General features: G+C 47.2%; 7 protein-coding genes across 7 annotated transcripts; 3 read left to right on the forward strand and 4 right to left on the reverse strand.

Moving 5' to 3' along the window:
* Positions 1-709: 709 nt before the first annotated feature.
* On the reverse strand, positions 710-2,624 carry V8C40DRAFT_268541 (HET domain-containing protein; the record flags this gene model as incomplete). The annotated part of the gene is made up of 2 exons (XM_083219971.1): positions 710-1,988; positions 2,128-2,624. The coding sequence occupies 2 exons, from the start codon at positions 2,622-2,624 to the stop codon at positions 710-712; spliced, it is 1,776 nt and encodes a 591-aa protein (XP_083070689.1).
* Positions 2,625-2,886: 262 nt separating this feature from the next.
* V8C40DRAFT_252140 (phosphoglycerate mutase family protein) lies at positions 2,887-4,170 on the forward strand. Its single transcript, XM_083217324.1, has 4 exons — positions 2,887-2,970; positions 3,021-3,195; positions 3,248-3,463; positions 3,519-4,170. Exons 1-4 carry the CDS (start codon positions 2,930-2,932, stop codon positions 4,092-4,094), a joined length of 1,008 nt encoding a protein of 335 aa, XP_083070690.1. The 5' UTR covers positions 2,887-2,929; the 3' UTR covers positions 4,095-4,170.
* On the reverse strand, positions 4,145-6,846 carry V8C40DRAFT_252143 (copper amine oxidase). The gene is made up of 3 exons (XM_083217325.1): positions 6,260-6,846; positions 5,772-6,203; positions 4,145-5,713 (listed from the first exon to the last, which is right to left on the reverse strand). The coding sequence occupies exons 1-3, from the start codon at positions 6,311-6,313 to the stop codon at positions 4,151-4,153; spliced, it is 2,049 nt and encodes a 682-aa protein (XP_083070691.1). The 5' UTR covers positions 6,314-6,846; the 3' UTR covers positions 4,145-4,150.
* A 229-nt stretch (positions 6,847-7,075) lies between these two features.
* V8C40DRAFT_67057 (glycosyl hydrolases family 31-domain-containing protein) lies at positions 7,076-9,241 on the reverse strand. Its single transcript, XM_083223281.1, has one exon. It carries the CDS (start codon positions 9,121-9,123, stop codon positions 7,147-7,149), a length of 1,977 nt encoding a protein of 658 aa, XP_083070692.1. The 5' UTR covers positions 9,124-9,241; the 3' UTR covers positions 7,076-7,146.
* Positions 9,242-10,214: 973 nt separating this feature from the next.
* V8C40DRAFT_67062 (glycoside hydrolase superfamily) lies at positions 10,215-12,292 on the reverse strand. Its single transcript, XM_083223282.1, has 3 exons — positions 11,273-12,292; positions 10,490-11,195; positions 10,215-10,428 (listed from the first exon to the last, which is right to left on the reverse strand). The coding sequence occupies exons 1-3, from the start codon at positions 11,872-11,874 to the stop codon at positions 10,360-10,362; spliced, it is 1,377 nt and encodes a 458-aa protein (XP_083070693.1). The 5' UTR covers positions 11,875-12,292; the 3' UTR covers positions 10,215-10,359.
* A 1,309-nt stretch (positions 12,293-13,601) lies between these two features.
* V8C40DRAFT_252147 (transcription factor domain-containing protein) lies at positions 13,602-16,989 on the forward strand. Its single transcript, XM_083217326.1, has 4 exons — positions 13,602-14,014; positions 14,093-15,590; positions 15,644-15,785; positions 15,842-16,989. The coding sequence occupies exons 1-4, from the start codon at positions 13,851-13,853 to the stop codon at positions 16,909-16,911; spliced, it is 2,874 nt and encodes a 957-aa protein (XP_083070694.1). The 5' UTR covers positions 13,602-13,850; the 3' UTR covers positions 16,912-16,989.
* A 78-nt stretch (positions 16,990-17,067) lies between these two features.
* Positions 17,068-19,646, forward strand: V8C40DRAFT_67119 (general substrate transporter). The gene is made up of 2 exons (XM_083223284.1): positions 17,068-18,026; positions 18,169-19,646. Exons 1-2 carry the CDS (start codon positions 17,514-17,516, stop codon positions 19,255-19,257), a joined length of 1,602 nt encoding a protein of 533 aa, XP_083070695.1. The 5' UTR covers positions 17,068-17,513; the 3' UTR covers positions 19,258-19,646.
* Positions 19,647-21,118: the final 1,472 nt, after the last annotated feature.

Consider the following 21,118-nt stretch of genomic DNA (forward strand, 5'->3'; position numbering starts at 1 on the left):
ATCGGCTCGATCGACTCGACAAGGAGGGGTCTGAGATACGATAAATTGGGCTGCTACGCTTTGACAGGAGGATGCCTCGACAATGCCACGACAGCGTGCATGTTGGGCTATTTCGCGGGGATTGCTGCTACCCAAGCCGTTTAACCCCACCTATCGCAGTTGTTATAAAAATCAGGCCATTTCAAGGACCAATTATCTAGGCATGGCGGAGGATTGCACCGCTGCAGGGTGATATAGTAGGCGTGAGTGATAAGAAATAATTGGACAAGACGAGTTGGTAAAGTGGGTTGGTTGCTGCGGCTGAAAAGCAGAATGGAGTTTTTAGGCATGTGCAACATGATAAATGACAGCATCAAGCGGAGGTCAGAAAAGGTGAGACGGGAAAATAAATACCGGCATAAATTCAGCTTGTATAAACAGCCAATAGGCTCACTCAAAAGTGCTTTTGTAAGCGCTTCTCCAACACTATTTTTGTCATTTACTATCTCGTGCTGTATAGAAAAAATATGAGGTAGTAGACTATAGTAGCAGTAACTAAAAAAATGTAGACATAGTCGCGGTTATTAAAGAAATGTAGATATAGTAGTAGATATTAAGAAATGTAGATATGGTAGTAAATAATAAAGAAATGTAGATAGAGTAGTAGGTAGTAAAGAAATGTAGATATAGTAGCAGGTATTAAAGAAATAATAGCTATAGTAGTATCTGTTCATTCTATGCAGATAGTCTCAAATAATAGGCCTCGCTGTGATGCCTCTCCTTGCATAAATCCATGAACATATGCGCCGCCCACAAGCCTCCATCGCCCTTCGTTGTAGGGTGACGGGCGTAACAGGAGGGGGACCCTCGAGCCGGGCACAATCCACACAGAGTCGCCCGCTTTCATCGATTGCGATCCAACCCCCATTAAACCCTCTGCCGTGCTAAACAAGCGCAGATGCAGTGAATGAGAATAAGAACTGTGAAAATTGCGAGCGCCTTCTATCCACTCAGAGTCCCGTGTTTCCGTGCGGCCACGAATCCAGCTCGAAAACTCCTCTCTGAAATCAGATGAAGGGAATTTGCCGTTCTTGTCCGTATTTGTAATTAGGCACCTCCAAAAGACGTCCTTCCGCTGTTCTTTAGTATGGTAGAGGTCTTCGGTCTCATTTAAAATGTCTAGCCATTGCACACATGGCATGCCTCTATCCACCTCTTCTTTCGTCTCCCCCACCTTGATGACAGTGTCAAGCTTAGCTGCTCTCAGTGTCAAAAGAAGATTTTCGTGCGAAATTTTAGGCTTCGTGTAAGCTTCTGTGCCGGCGGCAGCACAAAAGCGCTCATAGCCAGTGATTCCGAGGCCCAAGGTGCCTTTGACACTCCAGTCTGGAACCCAACTGGGCAACCAAGGGATGCTCTGAAAGTCCTCGCCCTCAACATGCGCAAGGAGCAAGAGATCAGACGTATTCTCTAGGATATATCTTGCGATGCCAATGTACGCCCTGCGCACATCTTGCTCGTATCGTGGATACAGGGGAGAATCAGGATCGGCGTCCTCCAGCTTCAAGGCAGCCTTATGGATCCCGAGAAGAGCGTAGACCTTGTCATGCATCTTGAAAGAGTCCCAGTTGCGAAACCTGATGAGGCTGTGCAAGAGTATGGTGCTCTCTTTTTTGAGTTGTTTCTCCACACGCGCCAGCTTAACGAGATCTCTCCTCACGGCAGCCATTTTAGCGGGATTCTTGTATTGCAACTCCTGTAGCTCAAGGCCAGCAGCATGAAATTCCTGCCTGGAGACGGCTGTGGCCAGGTAATGGGACACTTCTGTAATGTCATCCCAGTTGAACAGACAGGAACCACATATCACAGTGGCTGTCTGAGAAAGGACAACCTCTTGCACAACCCATACTCGGGTAAACCAAGTTCTACTAAAGAATGATGCTAAGACCGTCAACTGTGCGTGCTGTTTGAGCTCGTCGACCATGGCTTGATGGTCCGTTCTACTAGTCCTGCTATAATGTGGTAGGTTAGCCTGCGGACATGGGTGTTACATCTCGTCTTCCGTGTGCAGAAGCTGCAACTATGAGTATTGGAAAGTATCACAGGGAGACTACATTAGCGAGAAATTAGGAAAAGCAACGGACTTACTGGGATCTCGCAAACTTCTCTATGAAGACGCATGCTGGGTCGGTATGTTCGTCTGCCTTGCCCAGCCAAATAGTCACTTTCTTCGCCTGCCGGTATATGTCCGCCATCAAATTTACTTGCCGGTTTTGCTCTTCACTGCCCTGGTGAATACAGATAGCATCTATCCAGAACTCCATGTCATTGCTTCTGCTGCCATGAGTGAGCTGCTGCAGACAGTCAAAGAGGTTCTGCGTTACCAGAATCGACTCTCCATTGCAGTTAACACGACACATCGGAGTGCTATCCATTCCTCTTGCTGCAGCTTCACGGCTCGGAGCGCCCCACGTATAGGAAAGTGCATTATAACATGGGTTATCATCTAGATTTACAACGCGAAGGCTGAGCTGGATCTCGACTTCCTGTCTTGGATATGTAGGCGCAGACACAGCGTCGAGTTTGAGGATGCGAATCGACCTTGGCGAAGTGAGGGGCAGATCTTCGTAGATACTTGGAGCCATTGATATGGTGGCTTGAACTATCTGTCGGTCGTGGTAAAATGGGCATTTGCTAGAAATTAAAACTTATGGTAGTGTGGAAATACAAGCCTCAATAGCCTTCTGGGTTTTAATTTTTCTGTTCCAACAGACAGAAATCCCGATTGTGATGATAAACAGAACTTAGATGAAGCAGGAGAAGATGCAGGTGCGGTGGGCTCACGTGACAAGGTCCAGGCTGATATAAAGGGTCGGATCTCTCCTTCATTTTGCAGTGTAAATGAAATCTTATCAAAACAAAAACACGTCACTCGCCAGTCGCTGCACAAATGTGCATTGATTTCTCGATTTTCCCCATCCCACGATTCCTGTGAGAATTACCGCAGCCCAGGCTCAGCAGGCGGCAGTTGACATTTGTAGAGCGACTTTTTGCCTCGGTCTTGCGATAGTTATATCTTTACATTCATCCAAAGGTTGGAACGGAGAGAACGGAAGAGAAAACAGATCAAAGATGTCGAACCATTCACTGCAATACTCGACTTTACCAGGGTACTTTGAACATGACGGGCAACCCGAGGGGCCGCAATTCCGAGCAGTGAGTCGAAATCACTTCATTGCTATTTATGGAGTGACTAAAACTATGGCAGACAACTCTACCTGGACTTGGGCTGATCAATCGTCGGTATGACACAGACGGAGATTCGGCGCATGAGCAGATGCAATGGGAACGTTTTATTCACTTTCTCAATCACCTGAATAAAGAAGCGGTTAGCCAAGCCCGATACAAGTTAATCTTCTTGATTCGGCATGGCCAAGGTTTCCACAATGTCAAAGAAGCGCAAGTCGGCAGAGCGGACTGGGAGGTGAGAAAAGCATCCGTCAGTGCAATATGACCATGTGAGCTAACTAAGACCACAGGCCAAATGGGCTCTGCTAGATGGTGACGATGAGATGACTTGGGCCGACGCAAAGTTGACGGAAACGGGTAAATCCCAAGCGCTCGAAATTAAAGCGACGCTGGAACGTGATATCCGAGAGATGAAAGTTCCGATGCCAGTAAAGTGCTACACAAGCCCCCTCACTCGCTGCCTAGAGACAACTCGACTTGCCTTCTCAGGCCTCGAGCGGCCAACAGATCAATCTTTCAGACCGATGATCAAGGAAGCCCTCCGTGAGAGGCTAGGGAAACACACATGCGATCGGCGTAGCACTCGCTCCTGGTTAGAGAGCAATTATGACGAGTTTGAGATTGAGTCAGGCTTTACTGAGCAAGATGAGCTTTGGCAATCAGACTACCGAGAAACTCTTGACGAGCATGTCGTGCGAGTCAGGCAACTGTTGGACGACATATTTAATAATGATAAAAATACTGTGATCTCCTTTACAGCTCATTCAGGGGCCATCCGAGCACTTTACGCTCTTACTGGACACAAGGAGGTCTGGGTGGCTCCGGGGGCAATGGTACCTCTTTTAGTGGTAGCAACACCGCAGTAAATATGAGTGAATCGCTATGAGTTTCAAGATCATCTGCTATATGCTGGCGTCTTCATCTAATTGAGACTATAGTAAACCTCTACTTTCTTCTCTGAATTCTTTGTGTATAAAACGCTCTTATTCTTTTCTTGTGTTGACACAGGAACGTCTAAGCCCGGGTTGCCTGTGAAAAAATTGACTGGCTTGAGACCAACCGTCATTTTCTCACTTGGCATGACAGGCCAATCTTCGATTCGAGGATTGTGTGTTGATCCAAACGTATGCCAAACAACAATGTCTGCATTCCTAACGGATTTAGAAGTACCCAGGGCATTTCGCTTCTGGATACTTGAAGCAATACCATCACCGCCTGAAGACTGCATTGTATATCTGCCTGATGGGAAATGATCGTCGTCTTCATAATGAGTGACCCAGACCGCATGTTGGCCAAATTCAGATCTTTTTGCATGATATGAGTTTGCATGTGATAGTAGCATCTGACTTGGCTGTGGAAGCAACTTGAATCCGACAGGTGTCTTCGTGATTGGATTGATCTTGTTTTCGTTGATAAACTTGAAGACGCGACCCTTGCTGATATCCAGATCGAAACCACCCTCCTTCTCCACGTACTGATTCACAGTGCGATAACCCACTCCAAAGGGGTTATCGATTGCCGGATCATCAATTGGCATAGGATGAGATTCTTCGATTGACAATGTGTTTTGATGGCCATCGACAGCCGGATCAATCCGAAGACTGAATAGGTGCTGATGATAAGGCGCCAAAACGCCCGGCGCGACCACGGTGCCATATGGAAGGTTGTCCTTCTGGTCCAAGTGATGCGGTACGGTGGAAAGAATACCAGTTGCCCGAACTTCATAGAGGATGGATGCGTCTTGAGCGAATTGGAATGCAAAAATGTATTCATAATTGCTCACCGTGATAATCGTCTGCAACACGAGGATGCGTGATCGAGTGACGACCGCATTGCCGGTACGAAAGTTGGTGTGCTTCCATAGGATTCCGTCATCTTGTTCGTGACAGCAAACAACATTGGGCAGCTTCATAGGTTCTCCGGCTTGAGTATTATGCCAAGCATCAAAATATTTAATGGTACCCAGACAATCACAGCCGAGCTGTAAGTTATTTGCGTTTATGCCGGCACCATCATTGCCAAGGTCAAAAGCAGCCTTGCGTGGATATGGAGCGCGTGGGTCGCCGTAAGGAACAAACATCTCTGCCAGAGAGAGGCGATAGAAAAGACTCCGGCCGTCGTATCGTATATCATGAAGAGTCAGACCCTCTCGATAGTTGAATCCGACGCGAAAACTCCATTTCTCCCAGTTCAGTAGATTGCCTTGGATTTGAAACGAGGGGCCGTCAGGCTGTATCACTTGGTAGGGCTTGGTCGTTGATCGCGGGTTGGGTCGTAGATCAGGATGATATTCGCTAGATGATGCTTCGTGTATCTTGCGGCGATCATAAGGGCAATCTTCATTATTAATCTTTTCATCTTTTGCTCCAGGTAGGCGATAGACTCGAAGAACTTGAAGTTGCTCTGATATCTCGGCACATATGTCTAGAGGATAAGCGTAATAGTTGACATCCGGATGATCAAAATGACGGCAGTAAAACCAGCACTTGTTAAGCAACGCATTAGCATCCAGTAGACATATGAAGTCATAATGGATTTCTTACCATAGTGATGCGCTCGGACATATCATTTGCGCCATCTGTTGCATATGCCCAAGGCTCAACAATTGCTGTTGACCCCGGCGGGAGGTCCAGCTTGCGAATCTCCTCCTGCACTTCCTTATCAGCTAGACAGGCGGCTTCTACTTCTTTCATGTATGCCGCATCAATATATGAATGCTTTCCGATAAGGTGCTTTTGCCCTGTGATATTGCTCTCATCGATATTGACAAAAAGTTCATGCAATTCGTGTTTGCCAGCATAAGGCTTCACCAGCACTTCGACCCGTGCGCAACGCGAGGGCCTCTTTCTCCCCGGTTCATTGCGATGCTCACGCTCAAGAAATTCTATCATCTCAGCTTTAGGCGGTTCTTTGAGAGTGATTACACGGAAATTGAGACCCTGGCCGGCGAATGCGGGCCGTACAATGTCTGCGACCTGTCACCATGTTTGTTAGTGTTGGTTTGCATTGGAAAGTTGGCTGGGACACATACCCTGCTAATTTCTTCAGGCCGTAGGGGATCGAAGGGATGAATGTGTGTTGCCATGATGATCTAAAGAGACAGTATAGATTTTCGGTAAGTAACAAGTACATGTAGCCCTGGGTTAAAGTTGAACACTGAGACGAGGAATGGTGAATAGTAGAGAGATTATTGCAGCTTTTGTACTCGTCTCGACCACTGCGGATTGGATAATTCTGTGGTTTTCAGTGGGTGTTGGAGCCGGCTACTGCACCAACGACCGCTAAAGGGAATCTTGAGCGATCTGATGTCAGCTTGATGTTTGGACTTTGGTTCGATTGATGACGAATAGTTGAGAGCAACTACGTAGTAAACCATGACTCAAAAAATACCCTTAATATGGGAATGATATCCCAACCTGGAGATACAGTTGCTTACATATGAGAAGACTTGACCTCCAAAGGCTTCATCTCCGGGCTCGGCATCTTGCTGTAACTCTCTGCCCATCTACCCCTCACCATTCCAACGCGCCTTACTTGTCACGCTACCGTTTATAGTCCACAAGTCGTAACCTCTAAAGGAAAATAATAGGAACTCATAACCTCCAAAGGAAAGGTGTCGCCGTAAATATTTATTTCCAACAGTGTGTCGGAATCTATCACCTCTAAAGGAAATCTTCCAAGAAAATGCCTCAGATAACCCCGCCGACAGGTGAAGAGGGCGCCTTTGGACCGAGCTCTGTGTAATAATTATGTTATAATAATGCCGAGTATGAGCTCGTACACTCTCAACACATCAATTGATGTCAATATTTATTTAGCAACATACATCTTTCTCAGTCCACAAAGCGTAGGTATGATATGTCCAAAATAAGTGAGAAAAGGAATGAATATTGCTTCAACACTAAATCTAACAGGACATTAAACCCTTTCAAATACCGGCATATAATCCAACGGGCATTTGACCTCAACCGTTTGTCCTCCTTCTAACGCATCACCATCGACATTCTTCCACTTCGCTCCCTTTGGCAAATACACCTCCATTTCCGAAACACCAGGCTTCAGAACCGGGCAGCACAAGTACTTGTCACCAAACATGTACTGCTTGCCGACTTCCCAACATCTCTTATCCTCTGGAAACTCATAAAACAGAGTCCTCATCACAGGACTGCCCTTTTCGTGGGCCGCCTCCATGAGCTTTCTTGTGTATGGCCTCATAGTTTCACGGAGAGCCATGTATTTTTCGCAAATGCCATAGACCTCTTCGCCATAAGACCATACCTCGTTATCAGCGCCACTCAGACATGTCGCTCCTCCAGTTGTGCCATGTTGAGGCTTATGCGGTTCTCGATCACCGTGAAGTCGGAAGACGGGACAAAAGGCACCCCACTGAAACCAGCGGACAAAGAGTTCTCGGAAAGCTGGATCCTTCGGATTACCACCGTGAAATCCACCAATGTCCGTGGTCCACCATGGAATTCCTGCGATACCCATGTGAAGTCCTGCTGCGAGCTGGTTGCTGAAGCTCGACCAAGAGGACGCGATATCGCCGCTCCAGACTAGGGCTCCGTATTTCTGGCTGCCTGCCCATGCACAGCGGACCAGATTGACAATCTGTTCATGCCCTTCTTTCTTGAGGCCTTCGTAAAAGCCCCGCGAATATGAAACGGGGTAGATGTTGCCAATGCTGAGGTTAGAGCCAAGATGGTATCTGAAGTTGTCAAAATCGTAAGCCGAGTACTCGGGCTCTGCCTCATCCAACCAAAACACCTTGATCCCTTTGCTGTAGTAATTCTTCTTGACTTTGCCCCAAACGTACTCTCTGGCCTTTGGGTTCGTCGCATCAAAGTGGATGGTGTCACCCTGAAAGTCCATGCCGATGCGAATGCCACGGTCTGTACGAATGAGATAGCCCCCTTCGACCATTTCTTCGAAATTCTCGGATCTCTTATCAACGGTCGGCCAGATTGAAACCATCAGCTCAACCTTCATCTCTTCAAGTTCCCGGATCATAGCATCTGGATCCGGCCAGTATGTGGGATCAAACTTCCACTCGCCCTGCATCGGCCAATGAAAGAAGTCAATAACAATAAGATCCAGAGGGAGTTTCCTCCGCTTGTACTCTCGAGCAATTGTAAGGAGCTCTTCCTGAGTCTGATAGCGCAGCTTGCATTGCCAGAATCCAAGTCCATACTCTGGCATCATAGGGACCTTGCCGGTCGCATTGGCGTAGGCCTCTTCGATCTCTGCTGGGCTGTCACCTGCTACCACCCAGTAGTCTAGTGTCGTGGTAGAATACGCCTCAAAGGACATAATGTTACGGCCGAGGACGGCACGTCCCACACCCGGATTGTTCCAGAGGAAACCGTATCCAAGAGATGAGAGCGCAAACGGCACGCTTGCTTGGGAATTGCGGTGAGCAAGTTCAAGGTCGTGGCCCTTGAGGTCAAAAAATGGCTGCTGATATTGACCCATGCCATAGATCTTTTCATCGGGATCAACGCTCTCGAACCGCATTGTGAGGTGAAAGTTGTCCGTGCCAAGGATGCCTTTGAAGTCACGAGCCTCAATCTCAATCGCACTGCACTTGGCATCCGTCACGTCCTTGCGGTTCCGTGTATACTCCTCGAGCAGTAATTCTCCCTTGGAGTTCCACACCGTAATCTTTCCCGACTTGGTCACAATAGCCTTGACTTTGCCATTGACAATGGTACCAGTGCTCTCGGTAATCTCAATGCTGGACTTTGATGGTGAAGCCGGTTGAAGTGCCCAATCCTGCTCCGACATGGAAGGCAGCTTGGTTGCGCGAATTCTTAAAGAATTTTCACCCCATGGCTCGATCCAAAGAGTTTCGGCATCGTAAGTATATACCAAGCGGTGTTCCTGGGAGAATAGCATCGTGAACTGCTGAGTCGGCTCTTCCCCTTCTCGTTTGGTTCTTTGGTGTCCTTAGAATCTCCAGAGTCTACAGTTTATGAAAAGTCTATGATCTGAAATTAGAGAATAAATAATAATAATACCGCGTGCAAGATTTGTAAGAGGAGAAACCGAAGGGCGTCTCCATTATTGGATGGACTTATAAAGTAAATGGGTGACACAAGGAGGGGAATTATCAGTACGACGGCTATAATAGGCGCATCTATCTATCTCCCCACACCACCGGAGCAGCTCCCTCGGTGTAGCATATAGCGAGGCAGAGATTTCCTTGGAATGATGTAGGTATCCAAGCATCTTAACGGAGGGTCGGCCATTCCCCGATGAAGTCCATAAACTGCCCCTCATCAAAGCTCCCCAAAGCTCTTCACCACACCTTTTCTCTGATCCCAGTTCCCCATGCCAACCCCACCCCCACCGGAGTTTTGGTGGAGTCAATGTCCTGGGATTCTCCGTGCTCTATATGATGCGGAGATACTGAGGCCAGTAATGGCGATATGATAGGGCTCCCGGGACAGGCCTTCTTTTAATTCCACATTCAAATAGAGAGTCCGTCTGTGTTATTCCCGGTGGGGTATTATGGTCCAAGGTATGGGGACTGCATTATTGGAGTCTAGCTGGAAGCATCCATCCAGTCCAGATGCGGCCCAATCACATTGACCTCTGTCATTCCCTTTACCAGCTATCATCCAGGTAATTAGCATCACCAAGACCCGGCATCATTGGTGGATCCCCAAGCATAAGTGCCTCAAACGATGCCTCAATCATTCCTTGAGAGAAGGAACGTGGTCAAGGCTGATGGTTCATTAATTTCTGCCGCTAGCTCTGCTGACAGCGGGAGTCAGATGTATGCTGGGCGTTTCCAGTCTATACTACTAGGTATTCACCCAGCATAGAATCACGGTCTTTCATTTGTCAGGATTTAGCAAAATAGTACAACTCAGTTAAACTACAAATTCTGCCATATATAGAGACCAACAAGAACATCTCCAGGTGCTTTATGGCTACTTCTGTTTGTATTTTATTACATCACATCAGGGACAGTCTCTTTGTCTGTGTAAGTATATTTGCTAAACTAGCTAACCGGGCTCTGCTGAGGCAAGCTTTGAGATGCCCATGCGACAGTAAGTGATAGGCCCAGAACATTTTGGCATCTATGGTACATCAAGATCCTCTCCAGATTGCGTGCCTAGCCCTGGATTAGCTAGCTCCAGAGAATTCATAAGCGTAGGCAGTCGAATTAGTTGGCGGATCGAGCGTGATGATGAGCTATTTCGGTATCGTTGGTTAGTCCATGTGATCTATATGTAACGGCTGTCAAAAGGATTACCTCATTTGAAGCATAGGAATATGTTGTTGTACCGAGATCAACACGACCGTCAATCTCTCCTTCCGGACCATTCCAATCGAATCGGTAAACATGGACATTGATACTTCCAGTTTCCTCGAGGCCGATCTGATTGAGATTGGTGACCCTGATATCATACGGTGCCTGGATCGTCCTAGTACCAGCCAAGACTTTGATGTTGTTGTTCTGACGAATAGCAAACGCATCAAACTGAGTATCGGAAGAGGCGGTGGTCACGAGCCTCTCACCACTCATTCCTGCGTAGTAGTTGTATACATGCCACTCGCCGTTGGGATAGTAAGTGCCGTTTGTGCTGTATACAAGATTAGCCATCCAATTATGGAGATCAGAACCGCCAGCCCAATTTGCACGTAAAGCACGGATGTCGTGCCTCTCCATCTGGGCTAAGTACCACGCCGCATTTGCCGGGTTCTGCTCCGATGGCCAAGCATATTCGTTGTTGTCAATCGGCCTCGCCGGCGCACCGAATTGGGCGAGCAGTGTATTGAAGTCTGGCACATTCAAGTCGGGGCACCTCTCCCATACGCCGATCTGATGCCAGGAGTAGTGATCAGGCACAGTGTTGTTACTGACGATGGATGGCAGCCAGGTGAGCCAGTTCTCATTCTGGAGGCCAGGCGCATTCGCCATGGCTGGGCCACTGATCAGGGTTCCAGGGAGTCCTGCTCTACGCGAGTGATTAGCTCTACAATACAACGAGGCAGAATGGATGCACTTTAATGTCATCTCTGTATGTGTGCGTACCTCACAAGCACAGTGGCACGATTCCAGTACTCGAGAAACTGATCCCAGCTTCGGGGCCAGAAACCTGAGCCATCAGGCTCATTCCAGAGATCGATGATGAGGCCATCCAGCATGTCATTTTCCACCAGATCTGACATGACTTGGTTCCAAAAAGCCTCCATCTCAGTCCAGTCTCCATTGTCACCGGGGAACGGAGAGGTTGAGCCCGAGCCGCCGTCTGCACCCCACATGTCGTGAGGCAGGAGGATGAACTCGCCGCCATACTTGCGCGTGGTACGATAGTTTGACAAGGCCGATTGAAATCTCGTTTGGTAGCCGCTGAAACCACCAGTAGCCCATCCTCCAACGGGAAGCTGAGCTCCACCGGCACGATTGGCGTTGAAGTTGATCCCAGTGACCAGATAGTCTGGAATCAGAGTCGAGACAGACGTGCCATTATCTGGCCACCCGTAAATGAACCCGGACCCAAGAAAGGTCGCCGGACCGTGCGTCGTGCTGATATCGACAGTCGCAGTCCCCTGTGACGACTGTCGAATATGCTGAGCCGTCGGACTAGCGCTGACGGCCACCAGCGAAGATAAGGCAACGATGGGAAGAAGCATTGTGCAAAGTGACTCTGGATATCCGCCTTGCTCTGAGACAACACGACTATCAATCAGGACGGTTCATGCCTTTTTATCAGATCTTCTCGAGAAGCTCAAGAGCATTGGAACCAGTTAACCCACCGGGATCAAGTCTGATCATTTTCTTTTACCCGCCATCTGGTCCCTGTAAGATGTCCATCATTTGCCTTTGCGGTACGAAGCAACAACCGAGTCTCATATTTTGAGGCTGCGGAGCAAAAGGCGAGCAACTGTAGAAGAACGTACCATGTTTTCGCAGGTCTGAATACCTCATCGAGAGTTGGGCCACCACTTCTCCACAGCCGGGAATCGGGAACCGGCAAACTGGATAGCGCTGTGATGGGCATTGCAATGACAACCTTCAGACCCCGGTTCGCCTTCCCCCGCCCTGCTGTTCATCTCCACCCCCGCCGGGAATTTGAACCACCTGCTACTCCGTACTCCATACCTTGATCCAGTCTGCTCGCAAAGGGCGCAACCTAATTCTGCGGATATTGCGTGGTGTAATCAAGATGAAAACAGATGTCGAGCGAAGGAAACCGGCCGTAAATTGAACAGAGATTGTCGAAGAAAAGGAGACGACGGAATCGAAGAAGCTGGGCGTTTCTGTGCATCAACAATAGCAGACGCCGTCCAGCCTAATCCCCCGCCTAATCCATCAGCCACCCAGCCAACCTACCCACCAAGTCTCCAGGGCTGCCAAACTCCCTACAGTATAGCGGCGTGCGTGCGGCGTCGGGCGTGTGGAGCGGGATCGTATGCGGCAGGATCTAGTGCAGCGCTGGTTTGTTAGTGCAGCCATAGTGCTGGATTACACGCGCTGATTGACTGACCTTTTGAACGCCTCAGGCTGGTAGTTGGTGATGGAGGAGATGAAGAAGATGAAGAAGATTGAGGAAATTTGGTGAAGGAAAGGCCTGCGATTGCCTGCTCTTGCCTGAGGCTGCCAGAAAAGATACAGCCAAGTGTACAAATACAAATAGACGAGTACCTTGGCACGTGAGCTTGGTGAAAGCAGACTAGAAGCGATAGATGTATCTCCTACAGCAAATACTACAGAGAATACATCCGGTCTGCAACTTTTTCAACATCTGCAAGCCCAGGAGCCAAGTTGCACCAATTGCCCCAAGGTCATATAGGAGTATGAAATTTAGCTGTTTTTTTTTTTTTTTTTTTTTTGGATCACGAGCATTACAGGGTAGGCGGTATTTAGCTAGGTGCGCGCGTGCCCTCGACAAGATGCCCAAGCACCTCAAGTGATTGACGTCAATTGCAATTGCAAGAATGCGATAGACTTGGATTATTTCTTTTGGCAAAAAAAAAAAGTCTGCGCCGTGGTCATGGAGCTGCCAGCCTTGTGACATCTATGCAGGTGGGCTAGAATTTCCAAGCATCGATCCTATACTCGTACTCTGCAGGAAAATTATCCATGCTCCAAGCTCTTCTTCCAAACCAAACCATGTCTGTACGTACAAAAGGCAACGCTAGAGTCGCCTGAAATCAAACATCAGCCTAAATAACTGATCCAAGCGGCACTCAAAAGGTTTGTAATTGGAATAGTCGCGAACCGTTATAGCAATGGAACGGGAAAAAGCTGTGAGACAGGCTAATAGTAGTGGAGAAGAACGAGTTTTGCGGGGTTTGGCCACTGAATGAGTTGGTGTGAATAATTCAAGGCTTGGCTGATGTGTTGCGTGACGAGTGACTGAACAGCCAGTGATTGAAGATATACGCCGCATGCTGTGCTGGCATGTGGACACTAAACCACAGGCTATGCTGCCTCTGCTTCAGCTTCCCCAGAAATCCTGATGCTCTCCCCCGGATTTTGGATTTTGGTCTCAATTCTAGGCCCAAATTGTCTTCTAGCACACCTGCTGCAGTGTTTGTGATCGTCGCGAGGCTCAAGCACAGTCCCTCTTTTGACTCTCCATCAGCAAAACAATCGCACTTCAGACATGGTGACGGCTAGCCCAGTCTTATCAAAATCAGGCACCGATAAGAAATGTGACATTTGCGACGCGACTTTTAGCAGGCAAGAGCACCTTGTACGCCATGTCAAGAGCCACACTCGCGAGAAGCCATTCAAGTGCCTCATCTGCGGCAAAGGATTCGCTCGCCAGTAAGTTGGTCCCGCTTCACTTCACCAGCTCTATTCTGCTGTCTCAACGCATGAGTTAACATTTGTGACGTGATACAGGGATGTCCTGAACCGTCACCGCACGTCGCACCAGCAGGACAACGAAGAAGCACGCACAACTACGCGTTCCAGGGCATGTAGGCAATGTGCTACAAGCCGAGCACGATGCTCTCGGAGCGATCCGTGCAGGCGGTGCATTGAACGCAACTTGACTTGTACTTTTCCTGCAGCACGGAAACCCAAGGCTCTAGGGATTGTCGGCTCGAGGATGGAGGTTGACAGTGAAACGCAAGGTTTGGGCCTGGAAGCGATTCACCAAGCAGTGGGCAGACAGGCTGAAGATGAGACCCCGCTGCTTACTATTGGCATCAGCAGCACCAATCTGAACGAGAGTGTCCCCGAGGGAGCCAGTGGAAGCGAATTAGCATCCAGGACCGATAGTTGGAACCAGCGACCAGCCCTGTTTGAAGTTTCGCAGACTGTTGGTTCAGTTGACCCCGGTATCCAGCGTATCTACGAATTCAATCCCATCTCGGGTTTGAACGAACAAGTCATGGATCTACTCTCAATGAACTGGATGTCTCCTGATTCCGCTTCATTTGGATGGAACGGAGTGATTGCCGCACCGCCCTACGCTGAAGATGACAAAAACGATCTATATATGCCTTTTCTCTTCCCTGCCTCGGGCGCTTTGCCCGATGCCGATCGTGAGTGTGTGGCTAGCAATGATCAAGAACCTGGCATTGGGCGTAATGATACCAGCATCAGCACTGCCAGCCACTCAACCTACACTCCCAGTAAACTTGGATCAGAGGGAAACAAATCTATGACTGGAAGCTACTATGTGGATGGCGATGGTTCTAGAGCGCCGTTTCGTGGTCAAACTTCTGGACGATGGAGAGACCGACGGATCAACGATGCATCAACCCCTGGAAGCAGTATAACCAACTGCACAGACGGTGGAACAGGCGGTTTATGGGAGGGTCCATTGGTGAGTGTGGACAGCTATAATAACCTGATACGAAAATTGGGGAGGGAGAATTTGGTCGTCGATACCAACTTCTTCCCGTCTTTGCACTGCATTGAGGCGGGCGTTCGCTCATACTTTGCTAATTTTCACCCTATATTCCCTTTTATTCGGAGGAAGACTTTTTCGGAAGAGTCAAAGAAATACTGGGAACTCCTCCTTGCAGTGGCCGTGGTTGGGTCTAAGTACAGCACGTCCAATGAAGAGCCGCAGCTTAGCCCGGAGTTTATAGCCATTCTGGACGGCATATCTAGCAGCCAAATGTGCCACGATGGACCAGCAGAAACTGGCATCCCTTCAATGTCATCATTGCAGGCAACTAGCCTCTTGTTGATCTGCACTCTTCATAGAGGCAAGTCAAAGATGACAAGGCGTGCTTTACTCGAACGGCACTACCTTGTTGAAGCTTGCAACGAATTAAATCTGCTATCGGGAGAGTCTGAGGACACTTACGTCCAACACGACTATAACAAACTCGTTGAGGACTGGTCAATGAACCAATCTCGTACAAGGACTGGCTTAATGATATGGGTACGTATTTGTTTAAGGAGCCGGACCATCTCCCCCAGCTAAATTGGCTCCAGTTACTTGATGCCATGATCTCATACGAATTCAACGTGGCTCCACTGATGCAGTTGGTGGATGCAAAAGTCCTCCTACCATGTCAGGATCATATATGGGAATACCCATCGGCAGAGAAAGTTATTGCAGAACAAAAATCGTCTGGTATGATTGCACTGGACCGTATATGAGATCGGCAAACTGACAATCTCCCCTTATAGTCACACTACTAGCCGCCGTTGAAATGTTATACATCGAAAAGCGTCTCCCAGATAGCCTGAGCGAGTTCGGCACTATTTTAATTATCCACAGCATTTGGCGAAGGACCAAGGAAGTCATCAACCAGAACTGGACCCAACTGGCAAACTGGATCCCCAGTGCCACAATCCAAACGCGAGAAGCCCACCAGAGCGCATCAACGGAAACTTGGCCGCCCTCAAGTCCAATGTTGTCCAAGTGGCGCAACAGTGCATGCGACTGTCTCGACATACTGCATTGGAGAGCTAATGCAAAGGCAGCCACCGCCGGAGGATTGGAACATCCTACCATCATGTACTTGCATCTATCTCGTCTCGTTTTGCTCACGCCTGTAGCGCAAATCCAAACTTTGGCAACCAATCCCAGGAACACAAACGCCACAAATCTCACTGTTAACCAAAGATATACAGATGCAAGCAATCATGTGCTCAAATGGGCTATGAATGACTCTTTCAAGGCGAGGCTCGCCATCATTCACGCGGGCGCCCTGTTTTGGCATATACGACGTTACTCGACAAGGAGCTTTCTGGAACCTTTTGCAATCTACATGGCTACGCTCATCGTCTGGGCGTACAGTGTCTCAGTGCAGTTTGCAAGACAGCAAGAAGAGTTTCAAGCCGCACCCTCGATGGATGGGCCGCTCTCACCTGAAGCCCGTACCGTGGCCGCTGCTTGCCAACAACCAAGACAACCAATAGCTTCTACGCAAGATGAAGATTTATGTTCCGAGCTTCCTTTCTTCTTTATAGATCGGCCGTGTGACGATGAGATGGTGCAAATGTACCTTCGCTTCGGTAATAAGATGTCTGCGCATATGGCAAGAGTTGGAATCATTACGCAGGCCTCCGCTCCGAACAAAATCCTCCAAGAAGGCATCCGACTCCTTGGAAATGCCACTGCAAGTGGTGGCTCGGTGTCAATGGCCAATACTGGAGGGCAGGAAGTACCTGAAATGAGCACATGGGGGGCAGAACGGACTTACATGGAGGTGTTGGTTGCCTTGGCTCGGGCAATGGAGCAGAAGCAGGCATGAATGATCACGCTCAACGTATGCCTGACTCGTAACTATAACGTGCCACCTGAATGCCAAGTCTTACGTTGTCCAACGAAACTCACCGAGGCGTCCTCATTCATTCTATTGCTTCTCCGAGATGGTGATGTCGTATCGTTTGTCTTCCCCAGACCCACCCCCATCGCAGTTTGGCTTCCCGTCCCCGGACTTTATGTGAGGCTACCCCACCGCGATGCCACCGGACCTGGTCATTCTTCATAGAAGCAAAGCCCGTAAGTCATTGAAGGATGGTGCTTGAGTGAAGAGCTTCTAACCATCTCCAGATTGAAGCTTAATGCCAATTGCCACTTGAGGCGATTACCCCATCGTACCACATGTCTCTCCATCCACTTTTGTACTGCCCGTTCTGTCCAACTCCCGCATTAAAGCTTCATTCTAGATTGCGGGGTGGCTCAACAGGCCATGGGATTGGTCCAGGTGCACTGTTAGCTCCCGGTGTCTGAATCGACGCTCTCAGTAGGTTGCAAAAGGTATATCTGAAGCCCGTCAGCCCTTAATATTCCCAATTGGTTTCCATTGCTATCTTTTGTCATTCACTTCTCATGCTCTTGCTGTAAATCAACATGGCAAACGACGATGAAAAGGTTGACGTAGTCGCCTTGGAGCACCAAAACTCAACCGGTGGCAAGGATGTTATACTCGCGAGGCAAGCAGCCGAGGCCGAGCATAATCTCAGTCTCTTGCAAGCCATTCGAAAATATCCCAAATCTGTCTTGTGGTCGGTTCTCCTGTCGACCTCCATCATCATGGAAGGCTACGACATTGTTCTCATCTCCTCTTTCTTCGCACAGCCATCCTTTCGAAAACGATACGGCGACTTCGACCCTGGATCCAATAGCTATCAGATCTCTGCGTCATGGCAGAATGGCCTCAGTAACGCAGTTAGTGTTGGTACTATCATTGGTGCCTTTGCCAACGGATACTTTACGCATAAATTTGGCTATCGGAAAGTCCTCTTGGCGTCTCTCCTTCTCGTCGTCGGCTTTGTGTTTATTCCCTTCTTTGCTCCTAATCTTGGGGTCCTGTTGGTTGGTGAGCTGCTTTGCGGTATTCCTTGGGGAGTTTTCGCAACCATGGTACGTGCTGAGCCCACCTGGAACTTGGTAGTAATGGTTGATGGAGGAAAGGGAGCACAGTCTCTGCAAATCGATCGCCCCTGCGCATCATATCCAGCCTCGTAACTGTGAGATTGATGAGCTGACACGTCCAACTTCACAGGCCCCTGCGTATGCCTCAGAAGTCTGCCCAATGGCCCTTCGCGGATATTTGACCGTCTACGTTAACCTCTGCTGGGCTTTTGGTCAACTCATTTCCGCCGGAGTCCAGTCTGGGTTCGAGAATAATACGACGCAATGGTCCTACAGAATCCCATTTGCGATTCAATGGGCCTGGCCCGTCCCCCTGTTCTTCATTCTCTGGTTTGCTCCAGAATCGCCATGGTTCTACGTCCGTCAAGGCCTGCTGAGTGATGCGGAAAAGACCATTATTCGCCTCGGTGCAGATAGAGATATGGCTAAGCAGACTTTGGCTATGATGATCCATACAAATGAGCTGGAGGAGTCCATCGACAAGGGAACATCGTATTTAGATTGCTTCCGCGGCATCGATCGCTATCGCACCGAGATCGCCTGCATGGCCTTTGCTGCTCAACCGTTTTGCGGATCAGCCATGGGGGGAACTCCGACTTACTTCTTTGTCCAAGCTGGATTGCCGACCTCGATCTCATTCAAGATGTCAGTCAGCGGGCTGGGTCTCGCATCTGTGGGAACAATCATCTCCTGGTTCTTGATGCACCGTCTTGGAAGACGTACCATGTACCTCTGGGGCTTGGGTACTCTGACCACGATTTTGCTTGTTGTCGGATTCATCAGTGTTGGAGCTGCCAATTCAGTCGGAGGTAATTACGCCCAAGCTACTATGATCCTGTTGTGGCTATTAGTTTATTACATGACTGTGGGCCCCATTTGTTACGCGATTATAGGCGAAGTATCTTCAACTCGACTTCGAAACAAGAGTGTCTGCCTCAGCCGAATTGTTTATTACATCGCTCAAATCATCTGCAACGTCGTCAATCCGTATATGCTTAACCCTACCGCAGGAGACTGGCGTGGGAAAACTGCCTTCTTCTGGGGATTTTGGGCTTTCGTTTTCTTCGTTTGGACCTGGTTTAGACTTCCCGAAACAAAAGACAAGACTTTTGAAGAGCTGGATATTCTTTTCGCTCGTGGTATCAAGGCCAGGGAGTTTGCGAGTTACAAGGTGGACGCCTATGTTGAGGGAGAAGAAAGCCTGTCCAAGAATGCATAAGTTGTAGCTTTATTCCATCTTAATACGACAGCAGTGCACATATGATGTAAGACCATTATTCAGACAATTTCATGCCCTCTTGGCCGCGATATGATTAGTTGGAGGCATTTTCCCTTTCTAGGCTTAGCCCTTCCGTCCCGCTGTTGACAATGAGAGCTTTGTTGGCTCACATGCGCGTTTTACTGAGGCAGCCCGAGGTACCAAGCATCTGGACTTGACTTGTACCTCAGGGAACTGCTCTCTGAAACCCCAGCTTCAATACTGCTATGGAGTTGAACTACCCTTTGTATTTGGCTCTTTTAATTAACTAGAATTTAGTTACCAAAAGTAACTGCTTAGTTTGCCATTAAAAGTATAGAACATCCGACATAATACGCGGAATACAACTTTGCGAGCTACACTATCAAGTTCTGTATCCACTGAGAGCGTGGTTTTTCCTCTTTCTCCATACGATCGCTAACCCAGCCGAAGCCAAGTCTGGTAGTTGCATTAGGTAGGTGGCTAAACGCTTTACATGGTAAGCCCATTCGGATCACTGCCGAATACCTGACTCTCCCGGAAAAAGCTTAGCTTTACGACACACCGGTACTTGCTGCGTTATTTTCAAGATGTGCCAGCCGCTTGCATTAGCACAACAGACTGAGTCCAGATTTATCCCATTCGATGGACATGTAGGATTAGTCTCGAACGGAGGCCTCCTTCTGACCTCATCGAAGAGGCCTCCTTTTAGCAATTCAGCCGCTTAAGGATCTTACTGTCATTTAAATCACTCATAGAACAATAGATATGTGCATAACTAGGCTGCAATTGAGTTTAAAGAGATATGCCAATAGCCGTGTCAAAGAGAAAGAGACAAAGGAGGAGAAAGAGAAAAAGGAACAAGAGGAATCGAGGAGGATAAAGCTATTGAGATGAGTATATGCACAATGCATTTCTAGTTGCATAACTAGACATATTTCATTATTCCAATAGAATCAAGCATCCCTTGGGATAAATGTCTCCTCATATGCCAGACTAGTTCAAAAGTTCTCAAGTTGATGATTGATTTAAGTTTAATACAGCGCTGCCGTTAAATCAATCAAATTAAATCCAGTACCCGGATTTAATTAATTAATAGAAAAAGGAGGTATAATTTAATTAATTTAATTAATTAATTAAATATTTAATATATTTAATATAATAAAAAAATTATTTATAACCTAGGCCTAGGTAAGTCCTTAATTAAAATAGTGTCACGACCTAACACTTAAGGTCGCGATAATAGGCCAACCGATTAGGCGCAACTGGATTAACTATAATCTGAATAGCTAATTAACTCTCGCTTATCTTACTTATTTAACAAACCTAGTAAGCTTATGCTCTTTATACTTATTTTATAAGCTATATAAGCCTAGATTTAACTAAGTATATAAGTTTTATTTATATACTTATTAAAATAGTTTAAATAACTAATTATAAATATAAAATAATACTTAATTATACTTATAAAAGTATTATTTATTAATTATATAAATAAACCCTTTTACCTTTATTAATTACTTATTAATTTAGTTTAATTTATTTACTAATATAAACTTAGTATAAGGTTTATCCTTTAGAAATTTCTTTTATATTAATTATATAGGAGCTTAGCTTATTATATATTTATAACTTTTATTTAAAAGTTACTTTAAACTATAGGTAATATTATTATAAAAGTATTAAATAATTAAATTTTATATATTAAATATTAAAATAAATTAAAAAAGTATTATTTAAAATTATAAAAATAATAATATAAAATTTAAAAAAGTATTTAAAATTAAAATAATTAATAAAAACCTTTAATTTTAATAATAGCTATTATTACCTTAGCTATAAT

Source organism: Trichoderma camerunense (genome assembly GCF_050948025.1).
Source record: "Trichoderma camerunense strain CBS 138272 chromosome Unknown V8C40scaffold_15, whole genome shotgun sequence".
NCBI classification, from domain to species: Eukaryota; Fungi; Ascomycota; class Sordariomycetes; order Hypocreales; family Hypocreaceae; genus Trichoderma; species Trichoderma camerunense.

Bases quoted from the DNA above. Each gene is read 5' to 3' on its own strand.
- V8C40DRAFT_67057 (XM_083223281.1), bottom strand. From the start codon at position 9,123: ATGCTATTCTCCCAGGAACACCGCTTGGTATATACTTACGATGCCGAA.
- V8C40DRAFT_67119 (XM_083223284.1), top strand. From the start codon at position 17,514: ATGGCAAACGACGATGAAAAGGTTGACGTAGTCGCCTTGGAGCACCAA. The intron at 18,027-18,168 runs GTACGTGCTGAG...CCAACTTCACAG, and splicing joins GGGGAGTTTTCGCAACCATG to GCCCCTGCGTATGCCTCAGA.
- V8C40DRAFT_252143 (XM_083217325.1), bottom strand. From the start codon at position 6,313: ATGGCAACACACATTCATCCCTTCGATCCCCTACGGCCTGAAGAAATT. The intron at 6,204-6,259 runs GTATGTGTCCCA...ACATGGTGACAG, and splicing joins GGCCTGAAGAAATTAGCAGG to GTCGCAGACATTGTACGGCC. The intron at 5,714-5,771 runs GTAAGAAATCCA...TTGCTTAACAAG, and splicing joins TGTCCGAGCGCATCACTATG to TGCTGGTTTTACTGCCGTCA.
- V8C40DRAFT_252147 (XM_083217326.1), top strand. From the start codon at position 13,851: ATGGTGACGGCTAGCCCAGTCTTATCAAAATCAGGCACCGATAAGAAA. The intron at 14,015-14,092 runs GTAAGTTGGTCC...GACGTGATACAG, and splicing joins GGCAAAGGATTCGCTCGCCA to GGATGTCCTGAACCGTCACC. The intron at 15,591-15,643 runs GTACGTATTTGT...AATTGGCTCCAG, and splicing joins GGACTGGCTTAATGATATGG to TTACTTGATGCCATGATCTC.
- V8C40DRAFT_67062 (XM_083223282.1), bottom strand. From the start codon at position 11,874: ATGCTTCTTCCCATCGTTGCCTTATCTTCGCTGGTGGCCGTCAGCGCT. The intron at 11,196-11,272 runs GTACGCACACAT...TCACTCGCGTAG, and splicing joins CGTGCCACTGTGCTTGTGAG to AGCAGGACTCCCTGGAACCC. The intron at 10,429-10,489 runs GTAATCCTTTTG...ATACCGAAATAG, and splicing joins ATTCCTATGCTTCAAATGAG to CTCATCATCACGCTCGATCC.
- V8C40DRAFT_252140 (XM_083217324.1), top strand. From the start codon at position 2,930: ATGTGCATTGATTTCTCGATTTTCCCCATCCCACGATTCCT. The intron at 2,971-3,020 runs GTGAGAATTACC...TGACATTTGTAG, and splicing joins TTCCCCATCCCACGATTCCT to AGCGACTTTTTGCCTCGGTC. The intron at 3,464-3,518 runs GTGAGAAAAGCA...CTAAGACCACAG, and splicing joins TCGGCAGAGCGGACTGGGAG to GCCAAATGGGCTCTGCTAGA.